Raw genomic sequence first — 27,388 nt, forward strand, 5'->3', positions numbered from 1 at the left:
CAAAAAAATCAGCATTTGGTCTTACAAAGCTCCTAGTCTAGAAGGGAATGCAGGCAGGCAAGCCAAAATTCACAGTCGAATGTGATGGCTACTGGGAGAGGAGAAGTACTGTGTGCTATGGAGACAGTTGAGAGGGATCAACCCAGACTTGTGTTACCAAGGCTTCGTATAGGAAGTGATATCTAAGCCGAGATATAGAGAGGAAAAGGAATTCTTTGAATTAAAGAGCTGAAGGTGGGTGGGCGTGGCCAGGGTTTTGAGTAGAGGGAGAGCTTGTGTGAATAGGAGGAAGGACTTCAGCAAGCTTACGGAACTGGAAGGAATTCAATAACTGGGTAAACATTGTTATGCTCATCAGACGGCAAATAGAAGAGCAAGAAGCAAGACTGGCATCTGGGAGGGCCTCAGGCAAAAGAGAAGAGGTAGGAAGAATAGATTGAAGAAAGAGGTTCAGAAGAGAAAACCGTGAATTGTGATAATGTTCTGGGAGATGCTTCTCGAACTTTCACGTGCACATGAATTACCTGGAGATCTTGTTAAAAGGCAGGTTTCGATTCAGTATTTCTAAGAAGCTGTCACGTGATGCTAAAGCTGCTGGTTTGAGAAACACACTTTTGGTTATCAAAGATCAAGAAAACTTGGAAGTGTCCCTTTACATGATGACTGGTAATTGTGGAGCAGTCCTGGTAGCTTACTGGAGTTCCATTAGCTTGGGCAGTAACAGACACAGATTCCTAAGCATTGGTGACACAGTGACTTCCGCTCTTCACTTTCATGAATTCCTCTCACTTTCTTCTTGGCTGTAATTGTTAAGTCAGTTGTAATTAATTGTTGAGTCAGTCTCAAATTGGCTCTGACCACGGCATGACTGGTGGCTCACCAAAAAGGCACAGAGAAAGGCGGTCTCCTACACCTCAACTGTGGTTCTTAAGTTGTCCTTCTGCAGAACACCACTGTTCTGTGAGCTGCATAGTGTTCCCCAACACTTGAATAAGAGTGGCAGTGTTTTCACCACTGAGGGGGAAAAATATGAATGCTAACAGAAAATTTTTCTTAATTGAAGTTTTTCTTCCATGACTTACTTTCCTCTTAATCCTTCGATGCTGGCCTCTATTTGAAGGCTAAGAATGAGCACTGGTGGACAATCGAATGAGCAACAACATTAACAGCAAAGCCCGGAGACACCAGTGCTGTTGTCTTCATGGTGACATGAGCTCGTGGGTGAAGTTTTATATTATATCTGCACACTGTGGCCACATTTGCCTGGTTCAGACTCTTCCAACTTCATGCAATAGTACACATCAGGGTTGCGATGTCTCTTCCAAACAGAGCAGAAATGGACAAATTGGAGGAGCCCGTTCTCTGACATACTGGCAGCCTCCTTCAAGCTGCCCAAGCACTTCCAGGCTCTGCTCCTATTCAGATGATCCCAGCAGCGCTGCACAGAGGCTGTGTAGCCCAGTGAGACGCGGTCTCCGAGTCACAGCAGTTTCAGGAAGGCTGCCACAGCTCAACAGGGCTTGGCATTTCCGCTCCTTCCAGCAACTCCCTGCTCTTATTTAGTTTCAAATTAAATAAAAATTGCAGCACAAGCATTTGAATTAAAACAAGAGGCCTGATCATTGTAATATGCACCACATCAATAGGAAAGCTAATTTGTGCGAAGCACATCTCCTCCTTTAATTTAAACCACAGAGCTCTGCCTCTTTGGTTTCAAGGGAACTGAGAGCTGGGGCGAGGCAGCTCCTGCCAGGCATTAACTAGGGTTGTGCTTGAGGGCAGCAGGAACAGTTTCAGGGGAGTTTGGCGTTCCTCTTAAGCCCTTTGTGCAGGGTGTCACACGATACACCATGGCAGTTCGGAACTCCTGGCCTTGAATTTAAAGAAGGCCTTAGAAATGTCTCCGGGTAAACTTCCTCCAATAGACTCTAAAAAGCAACCTAGCTACCCAAAAGAGTATTTGCATTATTGAAGGCTTTGCAAGGCAGAGAGACCATTACTGACCTGAGACCTTTCCTTATTTTAAGGTTCCAAGGCTTTTGTGTGTGTAAATTACTAGTCTATACAAAACAAATTGGGTAAGGTCTGCGCTAGGTGAGAAACTCAATCTGGCTTCTGATGGTTGCTTCACCCAGTTTAATTGCCTCTGGTGGCAAAAGGTGGAGGCCAGGGAAGCGGGTGGCAGCAGGGGTAGTGGGGTCGTCCATGAACAATGTGGGTTTCACTCAGAAACATCATCTACTCAGCGCCAAGCCCTTATTCCAAGGCTCGCTGCAGGCCCCACTCACTGCCAGCAGATGAGGGATAAACAGCTGGATCATGTCGTGAACTTTCACCTCAAGGTTGAATTTACATATCTTGGGCACCCTCTTTAGGAAAAATAATAAAAAGAATATCTTTTACCAGCTTTATACACCATCAGAACACACCTGTAGGACCCATCCGGGGAGCCTGGAAGGGGCCCATGTGATTGAGGAACACTGATGTTCAAGCTTCGTTAGCTTTGTAAGTGAATCCACTTCTGTTTGGCAGGCGTTGCTAACTGTTCTGCCCAGTGCCAAAGGCTGTGCATAAGGTTAGGGTAAAGATGATGGGAAAGGATTTACTAAATGGTAGGTGTAATTGACTAAGACAGAAAATTCTAGTTCTTACTTGTCCGGGATTTGAACCACCTGAGGTGCCCGTCTTAGTGAACCAAATTTAGGCCACACAAAGCCAAGCTCTCTCTAGGCAGTAAGGCTCTTAAGGTCAAGGCCAGTATCTTTGTCTTTGTTCATCTAAATACCTATCCAAGGAGTGTGTCAATGAATGACCACTGAAAGAATAGCTGGAGGACTGTGAGTGAGTAAACGTGTAAGTAAGTTCATATTCCCATTTTATTTTTAAATTTTTAATTTAAATTCAATTTAGTTAACATATAGTATATTAATAGTCTTAAAGGTAGAATTTAGCGATTTGTCAGTTGCACATAACACCCAATGCTCATTGCATCAAATGCTCTCCTTAATGCCTATCATCCAGTTACCGCATTCTTCCCACCGCCTCTCCAGCAACCCTCAGTTTATTATAGTTAAGAGTTTCTTATGGTTTGCAGCCCTCTTTCTATTTTAGTTTTCCTTCCTTTCCCCTATGTTCATCCATTTGCTTTCTTAAATTCCACATATGAATGAAATCATATGTCATATGCCTTTCTCTGACTTATTTCACTTAGCAAAATACCATTTAGTTGCATCCACGCCATTGCAAATGACAAGATTTCATTCTTTTTGGTGGCTGAGTAATATTGCATTGTGCATATATACCATATCTTCTTTATCCATTCCTCTGTTGATGGATATCAACAGAGTTTGGCTATTGTGGACATTGCTGCTATAAACATTGGGGTTGAATCACTATTTTTATAACCTTTGGATAAATACCTAGTAGTGTAATTACTAGGTCTAGGGTAGTTCTATTTTTAACTTTTTGAGGAGCTTCCATACTCTTTTCCAGAGCGACTGCACCAGCTTGCATTCCCACCAACAGTGTTGGAGTGTTTCCCTTTCTCCACACCCTCACCAACATCTGTTTTTTTTTCTGACTTGTTAGTTTTAGCTATCCTGACAGATGTGAGGGGTATCTTATTGCGGTTTTCATTTGTATTTCCCTGATGCTGAGTGATGTTGAGCATTTTTTTCATGTGTCTGTTAGCCATTTGCATGTCTTCTTTGGAGAAATGTCTGTTTATTGTCTTCTGCCCACTTCTTAAATGGATTATTTGGTTTTTGGGTATGGAGTTTGATAAAGTCTTTATAGATCTTGAATGCTGGCTCTTTATCTGATATGTCATTTGTAAATATCTTCTCCCATTCAGTAGGTTGCCTCTTAGTTTGTTGACTGTTTCCTTGCTGTGCATAAACTTTTTATCTTGATAAAGTCCCAATAGTTCATTTTTGCTTTTGTTTCCCTTGCCTCTAAAAGTTCCCATGGCCAAAGTCAAAGAGGTTCTCTTGTTCTGTATTCTCCTCTAGGATTTTGATGCTGTCCTGTCTCACATTCAGGTCTTTCATCCATTTTGAGTTTATTTTTTGGGAATGGTATAAGAAAGTGGTCCAGTTTCATTCTTCTGCATGAGATGTCCAATTTTACCAACACCATTTGTTGAGGTGACTCCCCCCCCCCCATTGGATATTCTTTCCTTCTTTGTCAAAGATTAGTTGACCATATAGTCGTGCATCCATTTCTGGGGCTTTTATTCTGTTCCACTGATCTATGTGCCTGTTTTGGGGCCAGTACCATACTATCTTGATGATTACAGCCTTGTAATTCACCTTGAAGACCAGAAATGTAATGCCTCCAGCTTTGGTATTCTTTTCAACATTGCTTTGGCTATTTGGGGTCTTTTGTTGTTCCATACACAGTTTGGAATTGTTTGTTCCAACTCTGTGAAAAATGTTGATGGTAATTTGATAGGGATTGCATTGAGCGTGTAGATTGCTTTGAGTAGCATAGACATTTTAACAGTATTTGTTCTTCTAATCTATGAGCATGCAATATTTTTTGATTCCTTTGTGTCTTCCTCAATTTATTTCGTAAATGTTCTATAGTTTTTAGAGTACAGATCTTTTACTGCTTTGGTTAGGTTTATTCCTAGGTATCTTAATGGTTTTGGGTGCAATTGTAAACAGGACTGATTCCTTGATTTCTCTATCTGCTGCTTCTTTATTAGTTTATAGAAATTCAACAGACTTCTGTGCATTGGTTTTATATCTTGTGACTTTGCTGGCTTAGTGATTAGTTCTAGCAATTGTTTTGTGGAGTCTTTTGGGTTTTCTACATACAGCATCAAGTCATCTGTGAAGAGTAAAATTTTGACTTGTTCTTTTCTGATTTGGATGCCTTCAAATTCTTTTTATTGTCTGATTACCAAGGCTACGACTTACTATGCTGAACAACAGTGGCGAGAGTGGACATTCCTGTTGTGTTCCTGACCTTAGGAGAAAAGCTTAGTTTTTCTCCATGGAGGATGATATTCCCTGTGGGTCTTTTCATATATGGCTTTTATGATGTTGAGGTATGTTCCCTTTATCCCTACATTGTGGAGAGTTTTTTTTTTTCAAGAAAAGATGCTGTATTTTGTCAAATGTCTTTTCTGCATCTATTGAGAGGATCATATAGTTGTTATCCTTTCTTTTATTAATGTGGTATATCATGTTGATTGATTTGTGGATGTTGAACCACTCCTGCAGCCCAGGAATAAATCCTACTTGGTTGTAGTGAATAATCCCTTTAATGTACTGTTGGATCCTATTAGCTACATGCTCCCATTGATTGTTCACAATCTCCAAAGGACTCTCAGCTATGTAAAGACAGGCTCCATATAAATGTATTGTTGAAGCATGGACAACTAGATTCTTCCAGATGGCTACTAAAAGTCGTACTTCTTATTGGATAACCAAAAGTACTCTAGCCATAGTTAAGAACACTAGGCTGTATTCTAAAACAAACATTAAAAAAGAAAAGAAAAAATTAAATGGGCTCCACGCCCAGCTTGAACTGTGGAGCTTGAACTCACAACCCTGAGATCAAGACATGAGCTAAGATCAAGAGTCAGATGCTTAACTGAATGAGCCACCCAGGCTCCCCAAAGGGAAATATTCTTTAAAGGGACTGTCCTTCTCTTTTGATTTTCACAAGTGTTGTTGTCATACACTCAGAAAACGCCGGACAGTATGTAATGTGATCTGCTTCTTTACCCTCTTTCTGGCTTATGTTTTCTTAGTTGACCTTTTAAATTCTTTATTTCTTGACAAACAGATTTAAAACTTTAGGTACTGAGTAAAGTAGAACATGGCAGAATTCAAGCAGAAAATCAAAGCTGAGTCTAGAACTTCTTTTGAAGAAAAATACTGCACTGCACATGAACTCACCTGATGCTTCCTATACTCTGATGGGGATCAGTAGGTGCAGTGTAGAACTTGAACTGATGTGGGAGGGGTGTTACCTGTTTGATTTGTTGTGAAATGGACGAGAATCAGGTTTGTGTGAGAGACATATATATATGTTGGTGTTGGCCTATGTTAGGAATGGCATAGTTTTAACTTTTATTCTTATGACCTTGAGAGTAAATCTGAAGTAATGTAGGTGAGAAGGCTCTAATTCAAAATCAAGCGGTTAGGGTTCAAGTCTCATTTTCATCTCTAATTGGTCATAAGATTGTGAGCAAGATACCCAATCTCTCCATGTCTGCCTTATTCTGACTTTCTCTCTTTTCAACTTGCAGAAAGAGACTAATAATACCTATTCTACCTTGCCTTGGATCTGAGTTTCAAAACATTGCTCATAAAAGGTCTTAGAAAGGTTAGAATGACTTTTGAGTTGAGCGATCTAAGATTCCATTATATAACCACGTAACATTGCAATTTCCTCATTTTCAAGCTAAGAAGATAGCTTCTTAGTGGAAAATCCAATGTTCTATCCACCATGCCAGGGAATATCACCAATATTATTAATTTGTAATTCAGATGGCATTAAAAATAGAGGTAAACCAATCTCTTTTTTGTACACATTCACTTCAATGTAAAAAACATACAAAACAAAACTCTAGGCAAATCTATGGAAGGAAGCCTACTTTGGCCCAGATGAATGCAACCCTTGAGGTCAAGCTGCCGAACTGTTAACAGTGAGTGACTGATGTCTGGCAGATGACATGGACACTCAGTGTGGAAGATAATGGGTGTCATTCTCTGGATTAGAATCATACATAGTAGTAGATGTCCTGAAAATTTGGCATTATGGTCTTTTTGATGATGAGAACTAACTCATTGGCATTCTCCTGAGTTAAATTAATGATATCAACTCCCTTAATGTGATGAGGTTGTTGTTTTCCCTCTAGAGGTTTTAGAACAAGGCCAGATAGCAAATATTTTAGGTTTTGTGGGCCATGTGATTTCTGCAGAAACAACTTAACTTTGCCTTTGCAATGCAAAAACAGACAAGACAATATGAAACAAAATGGTACAGTTGTGTTTCAACTTTATTTACAAGTTGGTGTGGGCTAGATTTCGTTCAAAGGCCATAGTTTTCTGACTCCCTGCTTTAGAACATCATGAAGATATTATCAAATTCTAGGCCTCTTCACATCTCTTGGCCATACATACTGTATTGTTGGTCTCATTTTTTAGCACAGTTCTAATCCTACAGTTAAGCAAACATAGAAGGTGCCAGACCCTGGAGAAACCATCAAGTCAGGTGGCCATTTGGGCAGACACTTCATATCCCAACATGCTATTCAAAATTTCACACCTTTCTCAAAGGTGATCTTTGTAAAATAGAGCATTATATACTTAAGTTTTAATACATAAGCCAGAGTATTTATTCTCCAGAGTAAAACTGATGTTTTGAAGAGAAGGAAGGAAAAGAGCTTCCCAGCTCCTAGAAATGAGTTGCTGAAGTGCAACCCAGTGCTGACATCTTATTTATAAGTGATCAAACTTGCTTTATGTTTTCCCTTAATAGAAGTCAACTCATTCCCTAAGTTCATCGCTGTTCTAAGTGAAAGATCACCTACCAGTTCAATTTATCCTCCTTAGGACTCTTTATGTCATTCTAGCATTTCTGGAAATGGAAGGAAGCACTGTCAGAAGCCTACAGAAGGGCGATTTTAAACTCTGGATTTCCATTTTTTTCATACTTGATTAAATAGCTCATTCTCAACCTCAGAACTACCAACCCTTTACTGTGTAGAACAGGCTAGAATGCAATGGAAGGTGAAATAAGCTGTTAACTCCTAGCACTACTTCTGAAAATATGGATTTTGAGACACTTGGGTGGGTTCGAAGTGGAGTCTTCTCTTGCCTTCAGGAATTCCTGAACCACTTCAAGGTTTAGAAACGCCTTTGTCCTTGGCCAAGTTATATAAATCTTTGAGGGCCTCAAAAGTTGCCCTTTTGAGGGCAGCTCAAAGCCTCAGTTTCTCCATCTAAAAATGTTTTAATATCTGCTTCATAAAATTGATCTATAGTGAGTGGCAAATGTAGATATTTAATAAGTGATAGTTTCCTCAGTTTTTCCATATCCCCTCATATGCTCCAAATTATATTTACTTGCTCTGTTCTGAGAGTGTTTCTTTGTTTATTGTACTCTTTCATATATTCCCATGAACTGCCCCTGAGTGTAATGTAAGTGTATTCATACACAGAAGGCATGTAAGGAATAGGTTCCATGAGTAAGGCAAGACTGATGGTAGGAAAATTGGACAGAAAGAAATCATAATTCCCAGAGTAGTTCAAGGTCAGAAAATTCATTTGGTTTATTTTCTTTTGAAAAAGGAGCCTTCAGGTGTGGTTTAAACAAGTAGAACATAAGCTTCTTGAGAGCAGAGAACGTGTCAGTTACATGTATGTAGAACTGCTCTTGGCATGAGGTGAGTATGCAATTAATACCGGTTTTCTCAACTAGTAACTGAGCATACTTAGGTATGATTCACTTTTGTATTAACTATGGGAAGTTCCTAGAGTTCTGCATAGGAAAAACAAGTGATTCTAAGGAGAAGTCTTACAATTGGACAAAGATGGCCCCATTTATACACTATTTATCTTAAAGTGCATAATTTGTGAAATGACTGTGCAAATTGCTTGCTATGGAAATTCATCTGGAATAGGTTGGGGGAAAGTTGAATACCTATTGTAGGCCAGTTTTGGGCAGATACTGTATTTTCCAAAAAAAATTCCCTGTAGTTTCATTTTCCTTTTGGAAAGAAATTCCACTATTGCTCAGAACTTAGAATATCCGCATGGTACTAGGCACCATGGGGTAAAGAGTAGTAGATGCAATGCGGTAAGAAGACCAGGAGATCCCTCTGTTTGCTGAGGCTGCTTTCTATGTGTGTAAAAGTGTGAGACAACAGGAGCATTAGTACATAACATAGTTCACATACCTGAAAACATCATCATGTGCTGAAAATTCCAGGGGATCTTCTGTTTCCGGCCCAGATTCAGGAGGAAGGAGAGGGGATATATGTTGCAGGCTCTAGCAACAAAAATTGCGAGCTATAGATAAGCACAGGGAAACATTGAGGAAAATCTCATTGGAATGAGGCTGTGAGTCCTCAAGCTTTATTATGTTCTTAAGCTTCTCTGTTTTATGGCCCAGAAAACAGGGATAAATACCTGTCAATACCTGTATGTCCAACTTGCTTCCAAAATTCATCTTTAAATGTCAATTCTTTTCCAGAAATAGCAGAGAACTCTGCTTTCCTTTGAATATCTACTTGGTTTAGAATTGTTAATCCTGTACCATTTCAATCACTGTAAATCTTCTCATCACATTTATGTTGCTGATGCCTGACTCTTCACTCTCCTGTGCTGCAAAATGTGAGGCAGAGACCGTTCAGAGGCTGGGGCATTATTTTCTCAAGCAGCACTTTAGAAAGGGTAAATGTATTTCTGCTCATAATAGCCATCTTACTTTCTATCAGGTTGTACTCTCTGTATCTGGGAAATTTCACTTACTTTTTTTCTCTTAGTGGATTTAATTTGACAGGAACTACCTGTCTAAATGTATAATATAACTCCTCTAGGAAACATTTTGCTAACATCCAGTATTTACAGGTGCAATTCTACGAAAATACTGGTAGTAGTCATCTTTTCCCTTTCATCACCCAGGACTCCTTCCCTGAGAGTCTGTAGATTCTAGTTTGTCCTCAAATGGGATGGAATTATGTAGGAAAAGGGAACTTCCATTTAAGATGTAAGTTTTAGATGAGATTGGAGTGTTAAGTTGAATGTTCAGTGAAAAGAGGACAGAAGGCAAAAGTAGGTGCTTACTAGAACAGGGCTTACAGAAGAGGGGTCAGCTCTCCTGGCTGTCAGGATCACATGCCCATGATCTGATGGGGCATCTGCCCATTTTCCAAAGGACAACAGTTGCTGACTGTCCTTGGGGACATCCCTGCAGCTCAGTGTCCTGTCAAGTAGACATCTGTTCTTATTGGGGAATGCTTACACACCAGGCCTAGAGCTACAAAAGTCCTCTGCATTAAAAAGGAGGTCTGGGGGAAAAAAAAAAAGGAGGTCTAGAGTTTATCTTATTTTACTTATAGGAAAGGGTGATCTTATTAAAATAAACTCACATGTACACTAACGTAAGACATTGAATCACATCTATAATGTTAATTTCATCTAATCTTTACTCTGTATCCTATTTTCAAAGTCCTCGCTGGAAAAGAGATTTTACCAATTTGTGATGAAAATATTTCTAAAGCTTAATAATCCTGGCTATGTTCAGATATACTCTAATGCAGATTAAGTATATTTCTCTGAAATTAATGGATGGATATATTTTTATCTAAATGATTCATAATTTAAAAACATACTTTGAATATTCAAGAAATAAATGTATTTTGAATATTTATTTTTTGAGTATTCTATTCTTCAGTTTTCTCTCTTTCTTTCTCTCAGTATTTCCCAAATTTCTTATCTTGAAATGGAAGCATTTAATAAAGGTCCCAATTCTTAGGATCTTTTCCCTCCTACTAGAAATTACATATCTGCCATGAATTTGAATCTTGCAATAAACTTGAAGAAATTACTTAAACAATTTAACAGAGTAATCACTAAACATAAGTAGTTTGCTCTTTTCCCTCATCACTCCATGTTCTGTATTTCAAAGGATACAAAGGCTCCAAGTATAAAAAGAGCATTAAAGATATGATTCTGGAACGTGAACAGCGCCAGGCCCATGTAACAGAAGATGACATTCTCGCCCAAGAAGTTCATAAATTCAAACAACTGAAAACAAAACAGAAACCAAAACCATTAATTATGACTCAGGTGTGAATTCACTTAATATCTTGTAACTGTTTTGGTAAGTGGATGTTTCTCTTGTGCCTGGGAAGGCCTTGTGTTCCACTTCTGGAGGGGTATAGGACCTCTGACTACCCTGTCAGGCCCTCTGGCTCTACCCTGGCTCTCTACCCAGTGACACATGTGGCAGTCGTGTTAACATCTCATCTTCCTTTCCAAATGCAAGGCTGCTAGAAATACACCTGGGTGTATTAGTCAGCATGATCCTCCATGGAACAATTCCTACTAGGATGATAGAATATCCTTGTTATAGAAATCTGCATGATTGCTTAAGGTGTACCATAGGAAAGGATGCAAAGATCGTTTAGTTTCTTCTGATATCACTCAGTAGCTGTCCTTGAGTTCCTAGGCCCTGACTACTTCAAAAAAAGTTTTAACTAAATTACCTTCCTCAGGCAGGCAGGAGAGATAAACTTGGAAAACTTGGAAACTTGGAATAAGAATGAATGTCAATTATATTTCAACATTAGAACGATCAGTATATTTCAACCCCCAGACAATGAGACTCATTAAATTGACTGATGTAGGTATATCCATTAAATGTCTACAATTTCTAGCTGGTAAAAAGAAAATGATTAATCCCAGGGATCGGTTTATGCAATGAGAACACAATAGATACATCAAATTCAGTCAGAGGAATAGAGTAATAACACGCTATGCAGAGGGAAGCTCCCAAGAGTTATTCTTAGATCATTAACTAAACAATTTAAGTTGAGCATGAAAAATGTTCTCTAACTTCTAGATTAGAAGTAAAAGGGAAATGTGTCCAGGGGCTACAACAAACACACATTAGGAAGAGACTTTAGTTTATGTTCCAGAATTTTCATTTGGAAGCTTCTGAAACTTCTGAAACTTCATTCTCAGCCTTACATAAATCACCATGTTAGGTAAAAGTCTCTGGAAGCATTTCTCTTGACTTTTTAAGGACTCATTATTTTTTCGTGTAATGTATTTACAGCCTCACAAATAATGCCCAATACCCGCTTACCGATAGTTGACAGAAAGAAAAGCAGAATCTCGTCAGAAACATTATTTAAAGCCAGTAATAGAAATAAAGGATTAAAAAAGACACACTCCTGTGGTACAAGATGGTCTTTCTGCAGTGGCAGTGATCATTAATTATCCTGAGGACTTGTTTCGCATTCTAGACCAGCTCATCTTAACAAACACTGTCACCCAAATAACCACAAAAACTTGAAAACGTGGGAGAAAATACAGGGAATGGGGAACACTTTGCTACCTTCTCATATCTGTACTTTTTCAGAAAGTGAGATTTGGCTACTGTCTTAATCTGCTCTGCCTGCCGTAGCAAAATACTATACACTGGCTGGTTATAACAACAGAGTTTTATTTCTTATACTTCTGGAAGCTGAGAAATCCAAGATCAAAAGGTCAAGTCAGCCAATTAGGTTTTGATGAGAATCCTCTTCCTGGTTTGTAAATAGCAGCCTGCTTGCTGAATATCTCTCTCATATCTCTTCTTATAAGGGCACTAATCCCATTCATGAAGGCTCCACCTTCATTACCTAATCAGCTCCCTGAAGCCCCACCTTTAACATAATCACCACATTGGAGATTAGGACTTCAACATATGAATTTGGTTGGGGGAGGGGCACAAACATTAAGCTATGGTGCAGCTATCCAGTTTTAAACATTAACGAACAAATGCAAGCTTAAATTCATAGAGCTTCTTCTCCGGTTCTCTCCCAAGTACTGGAGAGGGGACATCTTGCCATCTAGGATCTATTTAGCTCCTTCTTCGTGGTCACACTCCAATTTCCCTCTGGGTTCCACCTTCTTCTCTACTCTCAGCTCACATGTTTAAACCTCCATAGTTCAGCTATGGGGTGTATGATTTAGGACTAAACCACGCAAATCAATGTATTTCTCTAGCTAGCATCTTTGGTTCAGAAGTGGGTTTGGTGCATTCAGAGCCAAAGAAATACGATGAGACCTGGCAGGAAATGCCAGGACAAAACCCCCCAGCTTTTCATGGTGTGAGAAAGTGGGATGCAGGCTAGGGAGCTGTGGCTAGCCATCTCGTGCTCCCAGGGGAAACAGCTGTCTGAAAGAGAAGCCATGTCCTGACCACACCACTTAAATCTGTATTCAGCCTCTCCTGAAGCAAAATCTACCCTTGGAAAAAACAACAAAAAAACCCCCACTTTTTTTGTTCTAAGTGAGGTTTCTATTATTTAAAATGATACATATTCCTTCACAGTCCTGTACCAGTTTAACAACAAAAAAACCCAAACCACCTCTCTGACAATATGGGTTATCAATAAGGGTAGGTGATCAACTTTTGGACTTTTTTCAAATAGCAGCAAAGTCAGTTACCCCTGCCCACCCCTGCCTCTACTGCCACCCCGCCCCGTCAATTTCAATCTATTCCTCACGTTAAGGGGACAATTTATTTTTTCATTTTCTTTTGGTTGTTGAGATGTGAAGGAATTTGTTCTATACATTTTACATGGAGACCCATGGTATGAAATATTTGTTTAGAGATTTGCTTCCTTTGGAAAACCCAGGATTTTAATTTGTAGTCACTTGGTTTATTGAAATCTAGCACTGGCTAGAATTATATACACTGGCTAGAATTATATATGTTTATATACACATTGCACAGAAGTTCCATTTTCCAGATAGGTCCATTTCTAGACCTGTTCTTTATTTCTATTGTTACTTATTCCTCTACCAATATCATGTCTTTGTAAATAACGTAGATCCATAATACATTATAATAATCCATGGCTTTAGTTTGTTCACATACTCTACCTTCTGAGTCTTCCTGGTTATGTTTGCATGTTAAAAAAATGGTTTTTATGCTTAGTCACTTAGAAAAATGTTTAAATCCTATGTTTACAATTTCAGATTAGACAAGAGAATATTACCAGCACCCAGAATTACTCTCGTTCCCCTTCCCACTTATACTTCCACACCCCGATACACTGCTATTAGCACTTCAAATACTTTTTCTTTACCTATTAGGGTGAACATATGGTAGCTTGTTCTTTCATTGTTTTAAGGTAGTTAATTATATTAACTGATTTCCAAATGCTGAAACAATCTTGCATTTCTGCAATAAACCCTTCTTGGTCATGATGCATTATCCTTTTTTTATACATCACTAGAATTAATTTGCTAATATTAAAATTTTTTGTGTATATGTCACAAATGACTATCTTATAATGCTCCTTTCTTGCATAGTCTTTACCAGATTGTATTATCAAAGTTGCTGATGTTTGATAAAACAGGTTCCTTTTGTCTTCCTTTAACTTTCATCTTTTTATTTCATCTATTTATTTTATTTTGGGGAGGTTATTGAGCATTCTTACCCATTTCTAGTATTTTTCTTATTTTTGTTTATATTATTTTTGAGTGAAGAAAAAGATAAACAACAATGATAAAAACACTTATCTTTTTGGGGAACATCTTTTAGTAATCTCTTTTCCATAGATCTGTAGATGTATAGACAACATGCATAATGTTATAAAAATCTGACCATATTTTTTATGTAGCTTCAACAACTTAATAATGTTTCGTAAGTCTCTTTCCATGGCAATAAGCTTGGATCCACTAAACAATTTTTAATGACAGCAAAATATCCCTTTAAATTTTCCTACTAAATTTTATTTCATGTACCCATAATTGGATATTTGGTTGTTTCTAGATTTGTTCCTATTTAAACAATGCTGCATTAAGTACCTTTAAAAAAAAAAGATTTTATTTATTTATTTGAGAGAGAGAGAATGAGAGAGAGCATGAGAAGGGGGAGGGTCAGAGGGAGAAGCAGACTCCCTCGTGAGCACGGAGCCCTGATGGGACTCTATCCTGGGACTCCAGGTGAGCCGAAAGCAGTCATTTAACCAACTAAGCCACCCAGGCGACCCTTAAGCACCTCTCTCCAATTGAGTGACTACTCCTTAGGTAATTCCTAGACATGAGCTGCTTCTGTCAAAGGGTATACATTAATTTTTCTTTTTCAACATACTACCAGTCTGCCCTTCAGAAAAATATGTCAATTTGCATCTCTAATAATGATGCAGAGGGTGCCCTTTCCCCACATGCTTGCCAAAAGTAGTTTTTATCAATTTTTAAAAACCTTTGACAATCTGATAGACTCACTTATTCTAAATTGTAGATGGTTATTAGCATTTTTAAAAAGGTTCTCTTCATGGCAAGGCAGCAGCACTGATTAGCACTCCTTTGTCTATTTATATCATGTGACAACATTCCTCTGAATGAACAGGCTTCATAATAATTTCCTTCTTGGGGCACTTAATGAAAGTGTGTGGGTGAATTCAATTTTGTTTCATGTGCAAAAATTTCCTGAAGGTGTGTTTCAAAAGGAGAATCTACATTAAGGCCATATTGACAGAAGCAACCAATTTGACCACCAGGAGGGCATTCACTGCCTGAGTCTGGCCTGGAGTAGTTAATTACTGAGGGAATAGATTTATTAGTCAAATTTAGAAGGAAAAAAAAAAAAGCTCTCAAAACTCCACTTCCAAACCAAAGTTTTAATAATGATGATAATAATAATAATGACAACAACAAATGTCAAACTAGCAGATTCAGGATCAGTATTCACTATAAATAACCTCACATCTACTTCAACCTCACTCGGGATCAATGAAAAAAAAATAAAAACTTGATTCAATATTTTATTTATCCAGTACAGTAATCAACATTTGTTTTATTTCCATTAATTCTCAGTTTGAGCCTTTGGAGAGAACCCAACTTAAGTAATCTTTGCTTAGCAAAGCTTTTCTTTGGGAAAATAAAAAAACAAGTTAATAGTGCAAAGAGGAGGACAATCAGTGTTTAAAAACTCTGAAAGTTCATGGTAACTAGTCAAATGTTAATTAAACAACTTAAATAAAGTTTAAACAACTTAACCATGTTCTCTGAAGACTTACCAGATGTTATATTTTTTTAGTCTGTTATTTACTGTACTTACTAGAAATTTTTATAAAAAGGTCATACCTATTTTATAAAATCATATCAGTAATGCTGATTTGCTTCTTTCCCCTATTCGTAAAAGAATGAAATTTTACCATGTTACTATGGTTCGTTTAGAGAAATATTATAGTAGTTCATTATACTGTACCCTGCTTAACTAATACCAATTAAATTCACATGGATTCCTCAACAAAGCTTTTATTTGGCTTAGTACAGTTTGACACAACCTGCTGGCTTTCATCTACTTGTCCAAGTAATACACTAAAATCCATTTTAATTGGGAGGTGAAAGAATCTACAAAAGTAATAAAAATGAAAAGAAAGGAAGAAATAAAAATGCCCAGGATTAATTTTTTTGTCTGTTTTAAAATTTGTCTTTCTTCCTAACTGGACACTTTCTTTAAAGAATATCTCAGGTTTCATTTTTTATATACTATTGAGCATATCTATATTTTGAACAAGCTGGGGTATAAACATATTGGGGAATCTGTGAACCAACAGAAGAATATATTTTATTGGAATTATAAGTTCTGCTTCTGTAATTCTAATATTGGCTTAGTCCCAGTCCTGAGGAAATTTGTTCATGGCAAATCCAGTAATTCCTATGGGCTTCAGAGGTAGCATAAGAAATGAATTGTACTGAAGATCTGTGAACTTTCTAGTAAGGATGTAAATGATCTAAAGGCTTTATTGCCAGTCATGGTCCTGGTTCCTAGAGAGCAGCTTCTCTTATGAAGCTGAAGATTTATAATTACATATAGGTACAACTGCAATCTTGTGAGATTCTTCTATATGTAGGACATTATAATAAAAATAGCAGTATCGGGGCACCTGGGTGGCTCAGTGGGTTAAGGCCTCTGCCTTCAGCTCTGGTCATGATCCCAGGGTTCTGGGATCGAGCCCCACATCAGGCTCTCGGCTCAGCGGGGAGCCTGCTTCCCCCTCTCTCTCTGCCTGCCTCTCTGCCTACCTGTGATCTCTGTCTGTCAAATAAATAAATAAAATCTTTAAAAGAAAATAGCAGTATCACTACTTCTAAAATAGTAATAATACTAATGGAATTAATTTTTTTTAGGATTTAAATTATGCTAAGGAATATGTTAAAGACTTTTACTTTAAAATTTTTTAACATTTATATCATAATGACAACAAAACTCATAAATTGATAATTTTTTTAAAAGATTTTATTTATTTGACAGAAAGAGATCACAAGTAGGCAGAAAGGCAAGCAGAGAGAGAGAGAGAGAGAGAGAGGGAGGAGGAAGTAGGCTCCCTGCCTAGCAGAGAGCCCGATGAGGGACTCTATCCCAGGACCCTGAGATCATGACCTGAGCTGAAGGCAGAGGCTTAACCCACTGAGCCAACCAGGCAGCCCATAAATTGATAATTTTATTTCCATTTTACTGTTGGGGAAGCTGCACTCAATGGTATTAATACACTTGCCTACATAAACACAATAAAGGAAAGAACTGAGCTGTCTTGAGTTTTGTTTAAGGCCCAAATCATTTTTGCCAGACTAGGCTGTCTCTCCAGTATATGAAATTCAGGTTTGGGGGAAGCAAGATGTTTGTTAACAATAGAATTGGTAAATATTTATAAGGCTTTAGAGTTTACAAAGGTTATTTTTAATACATTTTCTTTGATCATCAGAACAGCTCCGGGGTTGGCAGTATTCATGGGACCTTGACCACATTTTATTTCAAGTAAAGAAACCTGAAAGGTAAATTTCTTGGCTTCCAACTAGTGGAAGCAACAGCTGGTTCTTAAGGTGGTGGATACTTGAGGTAGTGCATACTTATCTTCTCCCAATGTCTACTACCATCCAGTCATCCAGAACAATCCCCCTCAAAAAGAAAAACAGGAAAATAAAACTTTTACCTTGCATTTGTAATGATAAGACAAAACTTTCCAATCCTAGAGAAATGCTTTGCTCTATAGAACCATCATAACAGGGGCACCTTGGTGGCTCAGTCGTTAAGCATCTGCCTTCAGCTCAGGTCGTGATTCCAGGGTCCTGGAATCGAGCCCTGCATCGGGATCCCCAGGTCTGCAGGAAGCTTGCTTCTCCCTCTCCCACTCCCCCTGCTTGTGTTCCCTCTCTCACTGTGTCTCTCTCTGTCAAATAAATAAATAAAATCTCAAAAAAAAGAGAACCATCATAATAATTATATACAGTTTTATATATATTACTATGCATATAGATTATAATATATATACGCCTAAGATAAAAGAAACTTCACACAGTGTGGGTATTCTGCCTCTGCCTCACCTGCAGGAGTTAGGCTCTACGTCCAAGTTTAGGACTTTACAGTTTAGGACTATACAGTGTCTGAAGTAGAGGAGGTATACCACTTAAGTGACCAAGAGTTTCTATTTTGTCCTATATTTCTTTGAGAATTCTTGGGCTCCCTATGCACTCCTGGCTGCTATCCAACCCTCTCCCATCCCCTGCATTTCATTGTCTTCTCTTAAACTTAATTTGACTTTTTAAAAACATGAGAATTTCAGACGCACAGACTATAAAAACACAACAAAACACATTTTGGGAAGATGAATAGGCATCATTAAGCAAGTAAAGTTAATATAGGAAATAAATGTAGTTACAGCTACAAGGAATTCAGCTTCATTAAACTGAATAAATACTGTAGCCAGATATTCTTAAAATCTTGGAGCTAATAAGTTAAGGGGAGGGTTATTTTCTATGAATTTGCTAAATTACTTTATCCAGTAAATACTGATAACAGTGTTCTTATTTGTGGAGGTTTTCCAGTTTTGATTCTTTTTCTTTCTTTTTTTTTTTTAAAGGGGGGCATATTAAAGTAAAAGTACAGAATTTTGTAAGGTTTCATTTAAGTTAATATATCATTGAGTTAAGAATAAACTTCTCAAGTCTGCAACTTCAGAAAGTGATTATCATGACATTGATCAGAAATATTGGCCCCCAACTAAAATTAGACTTAGACCTATTTTGATGAAATACACACACACACACACACACACACACACACACATAGGATTACAAGATTTCAAGGATAGAGTCACTTTGTAATGTAGTCCAGACATCTGGCCAATGCTTGATTGCTTCAACACTCTTTTCAAGAGGCTGCTCAGCATGGAACTGGACACTACCAAAGCAGAAACCCCACTACTTTCCAAGGAAGCAAATGGCATTTTTAGACATTTGTAACTATTAAGAAGTCCTCCCTTATGTTGAGCTGAAATGTAGTTCTCTATCACTTTCAACTACTTCTTCGGCTCATAGAAAAAAGTCAAACAGTATCGTATATTGCATACTGCTTTGTTCTAACTGTGGAAAAGGGATTTCCATCAGAATCCTTGCAGTAGTAGGCAATTCTATAGCGTAGGCAGCAACTGTCAGTTTTCATTCCACAGTCTTGAAACGTTAAACATGTTAGTATTTTTTTTTTTTTTAATTTGACAGACACAGATCACAAGTAGGCAGAGAGGCAGGCAGAGAGAGAGAGGAAGGAAGCAGGCTCCCTGCTGAGCAGAGAGCTCAATGCGGGGCTCCATCCCAGGACCCTGAGATCATGACCTGAGCTGAAGGCAGAGGCTTAACCCACTGAGCCAACCAGGCGCCCATAAACATGTTAGTCTTGAAAGTAAACCTGCCTCTGGGAGTTTGTGGTTGGCATATAGGACCTTAAGTGTAGAACAGCTTCAAAGGCTGGGGGGCTCTAGATCGAGAATTATGTTCAAAGATGTGTTCTCTAGAAGGATTGTCTCAGGAAATCTAATAGTACTGGCCCTTAGGGGGGGAAAAATAAGAGTCATGGCATAATATAATTAGTTTCCCTGTGGTTTTGCCAATAAATACTAGCTAAAGAAAACTAGTTGAAACAACATATTTTCTGTGCAGAAATGAAAACCATGCTGAAAAGATTTTTTCTTAATGAACAAACCAAGAGAAACATCGCTATTAATATTAGGCACTGGTATGAAAAATTCACATGTTATCAAAAAATTTTAAAGGTTAATATTCCATTTCTTTAACTTTTTTCATTTAGCTATGATGAATTTCCTTTCTTACTCACCATGTGTGTCTTTTTATCATTTTAATTAGACAATGCTAAATTCTTTCTTGAGTGAAAGTATGAAGAATATACACAAAAAAGGGAAGATTTCTAATGATGTCTTTTTTTTTTTTTTTTTTTTAGGTCTCTGAGTTGCATACCAATATCCCAACTCTTGCTAGTTATCTGAGTTACAATCATCCATGACATGGTTATGGATCTACCTCTCCATTCATTGTGAGAACAATGTGCTCTACTACAGGCAGATTTACCACTGGCAACAGACAGAAAGGATATTGAGCCCCGAACACCATCAGCTGTGTCTGACCTCTCCATGGCATCCCATTTTCTTGATCAAAGTGTTACAAACTAAAATACTTAGGATTGAAGATATTATTCAATGCTGTTTTATATCAGCTATTTCAGAGTGAAATGCATTAGAACATCAGGAAAAATGTAAAATGCTAGAATCAAACAAGTATTTATTGAAAAAGGCTTTCCCTTCACTATTTTGGAGGCAGGGGTTGAAGCATTTTTTTGGAATAACATTTAGTTGTATCACTAGCTCGAAAATTTTAAGAACTTCTTTGCTTCATGTTATGTTATTCCTAATAAACACTGTCATTTGTGCTAGTGCATTTACCACATTCAAATTCCCTTGACAGACTTTCTCATTAGCTGATTTTGAATATGCTACCATATGTAATGGTACAGCAGTAATCAGAAGTTTTCAGAAAAATTTCTTTTACCATCCTCCCCAATTTCATATTTTTGAGGGAAAATAATTTGAAGACTAGTTAAACTGATTTGCTATTTAAGCTGACCAAAGTTTCTCCTCAACTTTTTCTTTTGCTTTGGGTCGTTATTTTTGTACAATGCACAGGGGTAGATACTTTACAATTTAGAAGGTAAAGAGGTACGGATTTTTTTTCTTGTGCATTTCAGTATGATTTTAAGTCTACTGCATGTACATAACACTGAGCTTTATACTATATGAAAACAGTAATATTCAAACTCTGAATTTTTTGTTCTCCATGTGGCTTTAGGTTTAATTGATTTGACTGGTAAAGGGAAGAAAAAACCACACCTAAGGGTTAAAAATAATTTTCATTTTGCAGAAGGTTTTTGAATTCAACTTTTGAACTATGGTGGAGTGGAATATGGAAAGGCTTTCAATACAAGGCTTTCACTGAATGAAAGGCATTCAATGAAGTTTAGAGTAGCACATTGATTCTGCTGAACATGATGAGAAACTGGAGAGTTAGAGAGTGTGAAAGGGTCTTTATAAATCAGAGAAATCAATGAAAGTGAAAGACAAAAAGTATATGACATTTGAATAATGCCATTCAATTGGAGAACAGCTATCAAATGATTTTTATGAAGGCATGAATATCAATAAATCAATAGTTGATGAAATTAAGTTTGCTTGACTTATTTCTTTGTAATAGACAGTTAAAATGTAGTGGATCTAGATTGTCAGTACTTGCATCGAACTCTAGAAAACTCTATTGTACACTGATTAACTTTGTTGAGGCTTCTTTTTCAGTAAGATTTATAAAGCCTCCCTCCTTAAAGCTTCTTTGTTTTGAAGTTATGGCACATCTTTGACAATATAGGTAACATGTCAAAAATTATAAATTATTACAGAACAAGAATGTATTTTTGTTTCAGGGAAAGCAGTTATATTTTCACATAAAAACCATGCATGCATAAATCAATCTGGATGAGAGCTTTAGCTTTGACTTATTCTGGTGGTTTGGAGCTAAGTTTATTCTTGTTCTAAATTGTTTAGTTACTTCAAAATAATCCACAAAGATCCCTCAGAAAGTTCTCTTGGGTTATATGTATTTTTACATAATATATAAAACATCTGGTAATATGCAAAACATAATATGCATATATAGAGGAAAGACTCTACTATAGATGTGCACTAAAACTCTTCATCAGTTGCCACTCTCTAGCCCTCCATTCCTTCTGTACATCACAATGACCTTGGCCTTTTGCACACTGAATGCTGATGGCTACGGAGTTACTTACTCCCCTGGGTGCGCAGGTCCCTTCTGCTCCTACCATATGAATTTTAGGCTTAACAAGGATCAGTCCCACTTGTTCCAAGTTCAGTTTATCTCTGCTTTAACTTGGTATTAGTAGTTGCATAATTTAATTATATAGATTAATGAAGAATATGAAAACCATAATTGATGTTTTTCAAAAAAACTAAGTTAAATTTGTAGAAAAGACTTGGTAAAATTAAGTTCCTTAGAAAATGCTACTAAATTAGTAGTGAGCAGGACAACTGTAAAATGTTGCAAATATATATATCTAAATATAGAAGGGTTCTTAGCTTATATTGCTTTGCCTGTGTTTTTAAACTCTTGCTCTGAACTGAAGACATAGAGACTCTGAACATAAATAGAAAGTGAAAGTTCTGGTAGATATATTTTGGGTGTGCTTTGTGCAAAAAAGACAACCTAGAACTCTAAGAGTCAAAGCAAAAGCATTGACTCTTTATAAAAAGATTGGCATATATGCATTTATGTAAGTGATAATTAAATGTTGGAGCTATTTTGTGTATTTTTTTAATGATTCCCTGCTTTAACTGATTTTCCATTTATTGACCCATTCTGATTTTGTGCTGGATAAAAGTAGTTTTTGTTCTTTCTCTATTTCGACATTTTTTTTTTTTTGGAATTGATGTTTCCATTTGGTTCTTCCTACAACTTCCTGTTCTTCTTCATGCTACTAATATTCTCCTTTATTTCTTTAAAGATTCTAATTATGGCTATTTAAAGTTCTTGGTCTGTCTCAATAATTTTGCTTAATGTGGACTATGTTCAGATTTTGGTCTCTGTTTTACAGTAGTTGTACTCATGGGGCATCTTGTTATTTTGGCCCATGAGCTCATGTTTTCCCGGGGTCAATACTGTTTGCCAGTGCTATAAGGAAATGCCTATGCACACACCGGAGTGTCCCTTTAGTGACTTTTAGGAGATGGGAGGGGATAAACTCCAGGGTTGAGAAATCTTTCAGCATCATCCAATTTTTGATCACCCCCTCCCCCAAATTGATTTGGGTTCACTCCTCTGGCAATTTCTTTGTCAGGGAATTGCCCTTAAATATTTAGAACAAATCAACACTGGGAAGAGGTAATCTCTCATGTAGTCATCCATCAGCCTGGACGTGGAAGCATGGAAGATGGAGAAGAGGATGCCCAAGGGCAGGGCAACTGGTCATCCTGCAGCTTCATCAACTTTTTTACTGCCCAGATGCTAACCCTGACACCACTGTGGATGACCTAGACCGTTGAAATGAGGAGGGGGGTGAAGACCACCCCAAAAAAAATCAAGAAAAGAGGTGAATTTAGAAGTTAAAATCTCTAACTGAATCTTTCTTCCCACTCCTGATTTGGGCTGCTGTTCAAGTGTGACCATTCTCCATACCACTTTAAGATGATTTCTTGTCTCTCCAGGTGTTCTTACAGCTTTTACAACTTGTTCAGGTCTATGTTTCCTCTCAATTATGTGGTTTCTCTAGGTTTGCTTTAGGATGGAGTCAGTAGCTGAAGCTAGTTTGCCATCTTATTAGCACTGATTTTTGTATTACTAATATTATTATTTTAAGATTGTATTTACCTTTTTATTTTAGAGAGAGCACATGAGTGGGGGCGGAGCAGAGGGGGAGGGGGTAGGAGGGAGAAAGAATCTCAAGCAGACTCTGCACTGAGCAGGGAGCCTGACATGGGGCTCGTTCTCACCACCCTGAGGTCAGGACCTGAACTGAAACCAAGAGTCAGGCACTTAACTGACTGAACCACACAGATGCCCCTGATTTTTACGTTATTTTTTAAAGTTAAAGTTAAAAGTTGCTGATTGAGAATGATAGATGGTATCGAGAGTTCTTCTCTATAGGGGTTTTTGAATTTAATTTGAGTTCAGTGACAGCCCAGATCAGGAGTACTGTAGGGCCTGTTCAAGACAAAACTAGGGAAATGACGTAGTCTGTGGCCTATGCCCTCAGCTTCTTTGTATATGGCACTCCCTCCCCTTTCCATGGTCATATATTTCAGAGTATGGGGGACTAACCTATTTTCAGACACTTTGTTCTTTTGTCCCATCTAAGTACCATTGTGCTTTTCCACCATTCGTTCTATTTCTGATTTGGAAAACAAAGTTATTCTATGAAAAAGATTTTATTCCTTGAACCCCTTATCTTTCAGATTTTGAATATTCTGGAATCTTGTTTTCTGGTGAATCAAACTGATTACTCAGAAAAGTGAGTAAAGTCATGAACAATTTCTTTTCTTTTCTTCTTTAAGATTTTATTTATTTATGTGATAGAGAGCGAGACAGCAAGAGAGGGAACACAAGCAGGGGGGAGTGGGTGAGGGAGAAGCAGGTTTCCTGCCGAGCAGGGAGCCTGAAGCAGGGCTCCATCCTAGGACTCTGGAATCATAACCTGAGTTGAAGGCAGACACCTGATGACTGAGCCACCCAGGTGCCCAAACAGGCAATTTCTTAAAAAAAGATTTACAGATGACTCCAAAACCAATCTGTATGCTCAAGAAGAGTGCTGACCACATTTGTGGTATTTGTCATTGAACACCAACTCCCAGCGGAGACTTTAGCATATCATAATGTTCAGTAAGTATCTGTTGAATGAGTAAAATGGATAAAAGGGGAATTCCCAGTGCTTTGTGTCACAGTACAATTTTTCTACATGGAAATTTAGGAAATATAATAAAATTCATAGTACATAAAACCTTTATCTGAGCAGTTCTACCTCTTGGAATTTATCCTAAAGGAATAACATGACAAGTATACATAGATTTATATAGGGAAATTCACCGCTCAAAAAAAATATGGAAAACAATCAAGACATATCAAAAGGAGAATCTTAAATGATTTAAAAGGAATTATACTTCTAAGGGTTCACCACCATATACGATGCTGTCTATGGCTTTTTAATAGATATTTTCTATCAGATAAAGGAAGTCCTTCCCTTCTATACTTTGCCAAGAATTTTTATAACCTATGTGTTGAATCTTTCATATTCAATGCTATTTCTGTATCTACTGAGATACATTTTCATTTGTTAATGTGGTAAATTATACTTACAATATTCTAATACTAGAGTATGCTTGTTTCCCAAGGATAAACCCAGCTCAGTCATAATGTACTTTTTTTTTTCCACTGATGAATTTGGCTTGATAATGTTTTGTTCATAACCTTTATATCTATGTTCATAAGTGAAATTGGCACATACATTTCATTTTTATTACTGCTACTCACAAGTTTTGATTTCAGAATATTATAGTAGCTTCATGAAATAATTTGGGGGAGCATTCCTCTATCTTTTATCTTGGAAGATTTGTATAAAATCAGGTGATCTATTCCTTGAAAATTAGATAGAACTCACCTATAAAACAGTCTGGGTCTTGTGTTCTTTGGTGAGTAGATTTTTAGCTACTAATTCAATTTCTTTAACGAATATAGGTCTATTCAATTTTTTTTCAGATGGTTTTGATAAATTACTTATTCCTAGGAAATCGTCCATTTTATCTAAGATTTTAGATTTATTTGCATCAATTGTGCATGACATTGTTCCTATCTTTTTAACCTTCACAGCACCTATGGTTATGCCCCATTTTTCTCTTCTAACTTTGTTTTGATTTGCTCTCTTTTTGTCTTATCAAAATTGTCTATTTTATTCCTCTTTTCAAGGAAACAACTTTTGGCTTTATTGATCTCCTCTATTGTATTTTTCTGCTTTTATCTTTATTTTTTTACTTAATTTTATTCTTTGGGTTTATTCTGCTTGCTCCTTTCCTAACCTCCTAACTTAGTACCATAACATTACATTTAAGTCCTTTCAAATTTTTAATATAAACATTAAAGGACACAAATGCTATACTTTCTTTTAAATACTACATTTAATCAACTGTATACCACAAATTTTTATAAAGTTAATTATGATTAAACAAGCAACACAGGTGCTGGGTGGCTCGAGTGTCTGCCTTCTGCTCAGGTCATGATCCCAGGGTCCTGGGTTCAAGCCCCTATTTGTGCTCCCTGCTCAGCAAGAAGTCTGCTTATCACTCTGCCCCTCTCCCCCACTCCTGTGCACACACACCCTCTCTCAAAATAAATAAATAAAATCTTTTTAAAAAAAGCAATACATAAATATACTTAAAAAATAATTAAAACATTGTAGGTGGTAAAGACCACTCCTCCTGGCCACACTCTCTCCCATCCCATGTAGTATATTTTTATCTATAAAGATACGCTCACAAAAAATTATTTTCATATATGTTCTTAAAAAATGGTATTATTTTAAAAATATACTGAAAAAGAAAAAGGCACTGTTTTGAAAATTTATTGGTGGTAGGTTTAAACATCATCAATTTAACAGAGATTATAAGATTGCCCTCCAAATGAGCATATCATTTTATCTTTTCATGAACAATTTATTGGAATATCTCTATCTATACCTCCTGTACACATAATCTGATAAACTTTTAAAATTTTTGTCAGAGACGCCTGGGTGGCTCAGTTGGTTGGACAACTGCCTTCGGCTCAGGTCATGATCCCGGAGTCCTGGGCCGGAGTCCCGCATCGGGCTTCCAGCTCCACGGGGAGTCTGCTTCTCTCTCTGCCCTTCTCCTCACTTATGCTCTCTCTCACTGTCTCTCTCTCAAATAAATAAATAAAATCTTTAAAAAAATAAAACAAATTTTTTACCAATGTCATGAATATTATTTTATTATTATTTTAATTTGTAGCCCTTGGTTAATAATCAGTTTGAACAATTTCTCATGTTTATTGACCATTGAAATTGCTGTTCAATGAATAGTCTATCCATTTCTTTAAATATTTTCTTCAATTTTCCTTGGATTTTTGTCTAACATTATTTTTGTTATATATTAAGACATTATGGAATATTTATAACTATGAAGTTATAAGTATAAGCATTTATTCATTTATTTACTCATTCATTAAAAAAAATCTATTGAGGACCTGTTATGTGCCAGCCACTAGGTACTAGGTATTAGAGATGCAATAATGAACAAAGGTGACAAAAATCCTTACCTTTTGGAACGTAAATTCTGTAGAGGATACACTAAATACTGAACAAGATAAATAATTAAAATGTATAGTGTATTGGTGATAAGAGCAAAGGTGAAAAATTAGCAGGAAGGGAGGTATAAGATATCAAGGGGGGGTGTTGAAATTTTGGGTAGTGTTCAATGAAGCTATCACTGAGAAAAGGCTTTTAAGTAAAAATATTAGCAAAAAGTGAAGCAGCAAGACAGGTAGACATCTGGAAGAAGAGCATTCCAATTACAGCAAGCAGCAACACAAAGGCTCTGAAGAATAGCAAGGAAACCAGTGTGGTTGGACAGAAAAGCAGAGAGGAAGAAGAAATCAGAGTGAAAACCAGGAGCTAGCCAATCTAGGAACTTGCAGGATTCAGAGAGGATTCTGGCTTTTACTGAGGAAGATGGGGAGACACTGGAGGGTTTAAGGCATAGAGTGACATGGTCTGATTATGT

At 37.2% G+C, this 27,388-nt stretch overlaps 1 protein-coding gene across 2 annotated transcripts in view; it reads right to left on the bottom strand.

Annotated features, from left to right (window-relative positions):
• Positions 1-27,388, bottom strand: part of SLC9A9 (solute carrier family 9 member A9) — a 686,028-nt gene that overhangs the window by 225,197 nt on the left and 433,443 nt on the right. For both annotated transcript variants that reach the window (XM_044251554.1, XM_044251552.1), the window contains 2 exons: positions 10,656-10,769; positions 8,918-9,029 (listed from right to left, as the gene is read on the bottom strand). In XM_044251554.1, coding sequence (XP_044107489.1) covers positions 8,918-9,029; positions 10,656-10,769 — 226 coding nt within the window. The remainder of the gene's footprint in view (positions 1-8,917; positions 9,030-10,655; positions 10,770-27,388) is intronic.

The sequence above is a fragment of the Neovison vison genome, chromosome 6 (assembly GCF_020171115.1).
Source record: "Neovison vison isolate M4711 chromosome 6, ASM_NN_V1, whole genome shotgun sequence".
Lineage (NCBI taxonomy): Eukaryota > Metazoa > Chordata > Mammalia > Carnivora > Mustelidae > Neogale > Neogale vison.